Below are 7,905 nucleotides of genomic sequence, written 5' to 3'. Positions count from 1 at the left end.
AACAAAATATCGTGTCCAGAATAAAATATTATCAATATAGAGGCTAAAGTTGAATATTTTGTTTTTAAATTTATTCAACTAATTTATGGAGGTTTGTTCATTTCATCCAAACTATTCCTCAAAAAGTTGTAATATTTCTAAATCTCGAGGCCCCTTTGCTCTTCGGCGCCCTACGCGGTCACTTAGTCTGCTTACCACCCATAAATAATACGGGTATCAAATAACATAATTTTAGGATAGAAAATTTGTACATGTCGGCTTCCAAACGATTTATTTGACCTTGAATATAATTTATTTATTTTGTAGAATAGTGGGTACATTTGTTTGAATTCCATTAAAACTTTGTATTTTACATGTCTGAATATCGATTATTAATTTCTAAATCTTCTAGATGAATTAAACAAATTTTAAAGCACTAAATTAAAATTCTAATTCTAGAATGGAGTTTTAGACGACAATGATCTGAAAGAAATGGGTATACCTGAATCGGACCGAAAGACAATATTAGAATCTTCGAAATCACTCATCAACAAAGTCGCACAGACCCGTAACGAAACTGTTAATAACAACAATAATGAAGAGAAAAGTAAAGAGTCGGTTGAAGATTGGCTGGAAAGACTGGACTTGTCTGCTTATTGGGACACCTTCAGGAAACATCTTTACACGGACATGGACAGGGTGAAAAGTGTTTGGGAAGTAGAATTGACAGCTGTTTTGGAAATAAGCAAACCAGGCCATCGCCACAGAATCATGGCATCGCTGCCAAGATCGCCCAACCAGCCAAGTATTCAAGATATCAATGCTGAACTGTCCCAGCTGGTAATCTCATCTTCACACTTATTTTTTAAATTTTTATATTAAATAACGTTGATATTTATTATTATTATTATTTTTTTATAGAAAAACTCTATGCAAGAGCTCGAAGGTAAAGTAGTTAGCGGTTCTAATACTTGTGCTAGTGGAACTGGAACCCTGAGACATAGTCACAAGAAAACTCGCCCAGCACCACCTCCACCTGGCAAACCACAGCCCGATTTACAAATCCGAGATCCCTCACAACTTCTAGTTGGAGTGCCATCCACTATCACTGCCCAGTGGAGGCATCAGCCCCATGCTTTGTTGACTGGCACTCTAACCTACCATGCCAGGGTATGTTCAACTAATGTACTCTTCATTGCGATTATTTAATTTTTTAGATATTTGTCATATTTTCCAATTGATTTTTAGTATCTCGGATCAACTGTAGTCAAGGTGCTGAGAGGAGCTGAATCTACCAAAAAGTCTATTCAAAAGCTTAAAAAGCCTCTAAGTGAGCAAAACACTTCTCCTGATATTTACCTTGCAATCTCATATCATGGTGTCAAATTTCTAAGCGGAGATACTAAGGTAACCTCTTGATTACTGATTTTTTTTTTATTTTATTCATGTTCTAAAGTTTGATGATATCATATGATCCTTTTCGTGGTTTTTAGGAATTGGTTTGTGAGCATGAAATCAGGAATATTCATCTCGCCTGCCAGGATGCTGAAGATTTGACACATTTTGCTTATATAACCAAAGATCGAGCTACGAAATCCCATTACTGCCATGTTTTCTCCGTTCAAACTATGGTAAGTAAATATTAAATTTTTAGAAATAATATCGCTTCTTCACCACTAAACATTGGGAAGTTTTGTATTCATGTAGGATATGAAAAATGAAATTTATATCTAAAACGTTGAACATTTAAAATACTAATAAAGAATGTTTGAGACTTAAATGGATACAATATATTTTATTTCAACAATAAAACCAGTCTCCAAAATGTGATAAGATTATATATCTATATATATTAGAAGGATGTACTCACAGTAGAAACTTTTCTGTTTCATTGCACGTTTTAGACTTACCTTCGGTCATTAAAATTTTTTAACTGTAAGATATATGATATGCATAAAAATAATACATTACTTGCATTTTATAGATGAATAATGAAAATGAATAAGATGATAATAAGTATAACCTAATTTTTATTTACATGTACCAGATGCTACAATACCATATTTATTACTTAAGTTTATATGCAATTGGAAAATTAGAAATATGAATTAAAACTTACTAAAAATTAACTAAATAATTTAACGTCTGAGCTTGGAAACACAATTGTCCATCATTTATAGACGATTCCCTTGATTTGTATTAGGCTGACAGTTGTATCACGTCTCCCGCTAAATCATCAGATATTTATTTGGATTCTTTCACGATTTTGCTGCCATTTGCAATTCGCTTATATCATTTTATCCAGTAATCAAAATGATCTTGATCTTTGAAAATATTTTTTTCGGATTCAGTGTCCTGATAGCTAACTCCTTTTGTTAAATTGCTAACTCCTACCTTCTTATTCGCATATTCTTCCTTAACCCTCTGCATGGAACATCTCCTACATATCAGTTAAAAGGAACACCGGCCTCTCAGACCAGGAGAGCAATTTTTTCTATTTAAAATCAGTTTTAATGAAAATGTTTGACCAAAGGATGATTTTATGCGTCAAATATTTTATTAAAGCAATTCTTTGACGAAAATATTATTGTTTTATACAATAAAGACGAAAATTGGTAACTAGAGCTTATATCATAAAAAATTCAATTAGTATAAAGTAAAATTGAGGAGCATTTAAAAGATTACCTATTATTATAGAAAATTTTTATTATCGATAGATATACGAAACATTTTACTAATTTAATTTGGAAACACATTCATTACATATTTTCATGGAGCATTCTAGACAATTAGGGATATTACACTGAACACATTTGTAATTTGTTTTCCTCTCCTTTTGGTATGGACGATCGGTTCGGGCTGGTTTCTGTGATGTTCCTGGATCTATCTTCTGGACCACTCCCAGCATCAATGGATATTAAACAATTTTTTTAATTTGTTTTTAGAGTATCGAGTAAATACACTATTTTTAAACGTTCGCAAAGATGGTTTTTTAGTTGGTGACAATTCATGTTCCGATATAAATTCGAATCATCTTATATTTCTTGATGCAGAATATTTGTTACTGCAACTGAAAGAAACCAAGTAATAGAAAATTGCCAGTGGCTATACTCGGGTTTTACGATTACCTGTTGGTGAAATTGTAGGATCGTTCCTTTCCTCATCACACGATAGTTCGCTGTGAGAGAAATGTTCTGACCTTTCTTCTTCAGCTTCAGTAGGGACATAGGAATCTTCAGAGTCCAGTTCAACATCCGATTCTTCTTCAGAATCAGCAGCTAATGCCATGTCGATAATTCTCCTGGTACGAGAAGAAACCTTCTTCGGTGCACCACTACGTCATAACTATGACCTCTGAAGACATTTTAAGGACTAGTTAAAGAAATAAATTAAAAATAATGCCATAATATACAAAAAAAGGAATACCGGTTTCTGAGAGCGAAACAACAATTAAGGGAACACGGGTCTCACAGACCAGGAAAAAGATGCCTCAGAAGGAAGACCAGTCCAAGAGACCCAGTAGACTTCGGAAAAGCGGGAATACCATAGATGGGATAGAGACGCGAGGACCCAAGGACTGACGTAACCACTACTGGAGTCAGGAGTTAAATGAGACTGTCATAGGTGATGAGCTTAGAAAGAAGTATGCTTCTTGCTCTAGAGCAAATTTTTGATACTATGCTGGTCCCACAGACCGGTGTTCCGTGCAGAGGGTTAAAAATGTATTTCTTGCTTTACATTATTTTCATTTATTCTCACATTCATTTATACACTTATACGAATGATCACTGTTCAATGGTAACGGGCATTTCTTTTGATTCTTGGTACAAGACAGTGCGTTTTTCCTAACTGAACCTCTTCAACATTTTTCTTTTTCAGTTTTAAAGAAAACCAACCCATATACCTTACGGTGTCGGAGTAGCCGTTATCCACTTCTTGACTTCACCTGGAGTGATTCCTTTGTGCCTTACCAAATCCGATATGAGTTCCTCTTACTTATTCCTATGTTGTCCGTATGGTAGTTGCCCACAGTCTTTTCTTCCTGTGTATTTTTGGTAGTCTATTGATCGGCATTCTTTGCACATGGCCGAACCACATTGATTCCCTTCTGTGGCTATTTTCCATCAGCGGTTCCTTCCCTGTCTCTTCTCTAATCCTTTTTTCTCATTCCGTCAAATCTAGTGCTACCGAGAGCTATCCTTAGGAATTTCATTTTTGTGATTTGTATACGAATTTCAATTTTTTTTTAAATACTAGACCAGCTTTTAACTGCATAGGGATAAAGACTTGTTTATAAACAGTCATCTTTGTTTTTATCTCCATTTCCCTTTTGCCAATTATGATCTTACTAAGTTGTTGATAAACATTTTATGTTATTTTTAAATCTTAAATAGGGAAAAACAAATTAATCACAAATAAGCAGTGAAAATAATTTTAAAATAAAACACGCAGTAGTCAACTTGTAAACAAATAAACAGTAAAACTGAACGTTTTTATTTTTATATACAAAAATATTAATAAAAAAAACAAATATTTATGCCTTTCTTAAAAAATCAATAGCACATGAGCAATTACTCTGCCGGTTGCTTTTACTGTACTCTGTAAGCTTTGTCTTTGTACAGTCATATCGTGTCAATTACAGTGAGTGTGTGTTATAGGACTGCAGGGTGATCGGAGTTACACTAAGATCAAGGTACTGCAGTATCCCCCCATGTTAAGTAACCCAAAACTTAATATTTTTTTTTCTTTTTCAGGACCAAGCAACAGAAGTTATTTTGACTTTAGGCCAAGCTTTTGAAGTAGCTTATCAAATGGCTTTAAGAGAAGCTAACAATAGCAAAGGTAACGGTCATACAAGGTCTTATTCAGCAAATTTAGCTCCAATTACCACTCAACCAAATCATAATCGTTCACATTCTGTTAATGAAATCAAATTGAATGGTGAAAGCATTTCAAATGGGCACACTTCAACACCACCTGTATTAATGTCTGAAGATGTATAAACTGTTATACTATAAAGTTATGCCATGTGTCTGCTGTTGAAGCATTTACTGAAATTAATGTAGTTGTCTTTGGTTAAATGTTAATTATTAAGTAGTGATTAAAAAATATCAATAAAGGGATAATTGGTCCAAACATTCACAGAACTGGTTGTTACATCAATAATTTCTTACATATCTGACTGAATCTTATATATTTTTACTATCGAGCATTTATCTCATCTCCGAATGAGATTTTCAATAGGTATGCATGAGTAGTGTAAAGCATTTACCTTAACAAGGCCTTTTTCAAAATTATAAGATTTGTTATAATTTGTTTGTTTTTGCCTGTAATTGTCTTGAATTAATTTGTGAAGTGAATAATATTTTGTATAATTTATGGACTTCAAAATAAGTCTGAGTATCTTAATTATCTACTTAATTAACTATGTGATAGTTTATGCAGTTTTATGGGGACTGTGTTGAATTTAGTTCCTATGTATTTATTAAATATTTAATTAGCGTTAGTATTTTGTATTAAGAATTTTTTTAATTCTTTTCGCACACATTCTTTATGTATTTGCAATCTGTGAATGTTGTTAAATGAATATAATTAAAAAAAAAATCAAATGTATCAATATAAAAATAATTATTCTAGAATAACACCCATAAATATAATGAATTTTTTCATGGTACAAAGAATATAGATATTTTATAATTAAAAATAATATCAAATAAGTATCCTTAGACTAACTGAATTTTAGGCATATCGGTATTTTATATTGTTGAACACTTGCTAAAGATGTATGCAAAGCCATATTTGTTTGTCACATTTTATTAAATAGAACATTAGGGAATTGGTATGGTTGGTTTATGTATTATGGATACCTTAATATTGTGATTTCATGTTGGAGTAATAATTAAATGGAAGTAGAATTAACTGTTGTTGAGGAAATAATTTTAATATCTGACCCATTTGCTACCTTTTCATGTTTGTATATTACATAAATATATCCATAAGTCATTATCATAAATGTAGATCTTTTTTTTTATGTTAGCGTCTTTATTTGTTAATAATATTCTTAATTTATAAAGTTACCATAAATTTGTAAATTATACTTTGCTTCTTAGTTTATTGTATTTTGTTTGTGTTTAGTTTTTTTTTTAAATATCTTGTATTTGTTACTTCTTCAAGTTTCCGTTAATGTAACTGTTAATTTTGTTATGATAGTGTTAATATTGTCCTAATAAGAGTGATAAAGATAAATAATAACACAAATGCATATCCTTAGATTGAAATTTTAAATGCATGCTTATGGCGATATTATTGCTCGGATATGTAGCATCTCAGAAAAATGATTTAATGAGATATTAATATTTTTTTAAAGTTGTGTTAAGTCCTCCAATATAAATAAATATACATGTATGAATAAATATGAACCACTAGAATTATCATGTGGATTTTACTGTTCCGATGCTGTATAAATGTATATTTGAATGTTGCTAGAGGTATCTATGTAGCTATAGGCTTTTTCTCGTTAGATATTGTTTTTTTCACATGCTTCCATTTCAATGTGTTAATGGTGAGTATATATTTATTAGAATATTCATGTATTTATACATAATTATATCAGATATTGTATTAACATTATTTGCGAACAATTTGAAATAATATTTAAATGTGCCTAGCTTCCATTCGCTGTCTTATTTATGGAGCAATCAGTTCATTTATTTATAAAGATAATTTTTAGAACAACTGCTTCTTGTTTATTTTGGAAATATCACAATGTAAGGAGCTCTTGTAAAAATGTTAACCATAGTATTATTTAATGTTGGCCAGTTTAAAAATTTAATTTTTAATCCATGTGATAATTCAGAAAAAGAAATGTTGTAAAATTGATATTAAAATCTTCCTTTTAGTAAAAATTTTAAAATTTTTATATTTTTATTTTCTCATTTTATCGGTATAAATTTTTATTGGATTTATTATAATCTGTTTAAATGATTAAAAAAATCGTGCCATGGAAGTTGATCTTAATCACCTTTCTGTTTATTTTTTTTTTAATTTGTTAAATATTTGGAAATCACTGGTTATCTATGTCTAAGAAAACGTTAAATTATTTTAAAAAGTAACGTTGTGCTTTCATACTTATATTCTCATTAATTACTAAAGTTTTATAATTTATTATATTTAAAATGAAAAATTTATAATGTTTATTATTTTTATGTAAATAAGCTTGCTTTTTTGCATGGAAGCCTACGTTATACTGCTGAAACAGCAGTGGGGCTGTGTAAAATATGTCAGAAGGTTGTGCGTGTATGTATGCGCTCGCTTGAGCAATTTCATTGAAATCAGCAGCATTGAATACATACAGTTGTGTTATAAAGTTTAAAATAAATTATTTTATAAATATGTTGGTACTAAGAATGCCACGTTAAAAATTCCAATTATATGCAAATTATTTTATAAAATCTGTTTTAATGTATATACTCCATCCCATCTATATGACTTGTATCTATGATACTGTTGAACAATGTCTACAATTATAACTTTCTTTTGTTTAATTGAATTTTAAAATTTATATATGGTTGCTACTCTGATTTCATGCCTAGGTTGTATTTAGTTATTTGATTCTAAGATTACAATAAAAGTCCGTATATGAAAAAATGTGTTTTGTTTTCAATTTTACCCCAGTTAGTATTTCCCTTTCCTTTTTCCTACTAAATTTTTCTCGAAAAAACATTCTTGTATTTTTAAAAGCTTAATATACTTCATAGTTTCGAAGAGGTGTCTGTTAAATGGGAAATAATATTAACCACAAATAAATATTTTATTCCTTTTATTTTCAGTTTTTAGGATTATTCTGGTTGATTAAAACTTTGGATGATGGAGTGTAACGGAGAAGGTAAGCTCCCAAGAAAGGTGAAGCCGAAAAGGCGTCCCTTA

At 30.7% G+C, this 7,905-nt stretch overlaps 1 protein-coding gene across 1 annotated transcript in view; it reads left to right on the top strand.

The window, feature by feature from the left end:
• Positions 1-7,611, top strand: part of LOC106681635 (ankyrin repeat and SAM domain-containing protein 1A) — a gene marked incomplete at its 5' end in the record, with an annotated part of 95,805 nt that extends 88,194 nt beyond the window's left edge. Inside the window, 5 exons of the mRNA XM_067049565.1 lie at positions 439-819; positions 901-1,149; positions 1,228-1,386; positions 1,473-1,610; positions 4,734-7,611. Coding sequence (XP_066905666.1) covers positions 439-819; positions 901-1,149; positions 1,228-1,386; positions 1,473-1,610; positions 4,734-4,982 — 1,176 coding nt within the window. The remainder of the gene's footprint in view (positions 1-438; positions 820-900; positions 1,150-1,227; positions 1,387-1,472; positions 1,611-4,733) is intronic.
• Positions 7,612-7,905: the final 294 nt, after the last annotated feature.

The sequence above is a fragment of the Halyomorpha halys genome, unplaced genomic scaffold (genome assembly GCF_000696795.3).
Source record: "Halyomorpha halys isolate HHAL.00 unplaced genomic scaffold, Hhal_1.1 Scaffold354.1, whole genome shotgun sequence".
NCBI classification, from domain to species: Eukaryota; Metazoa; Arthropoda; class Insecta; order Hemiptera; family Pentatomidae; genus Halyomorpha; species Halyomorpha halys.
The sequence above is the reverse complement of the archived record's forward strand: the minus strand, read 5'-3'. Positions and strand labels throughout refer to the sequence as shown.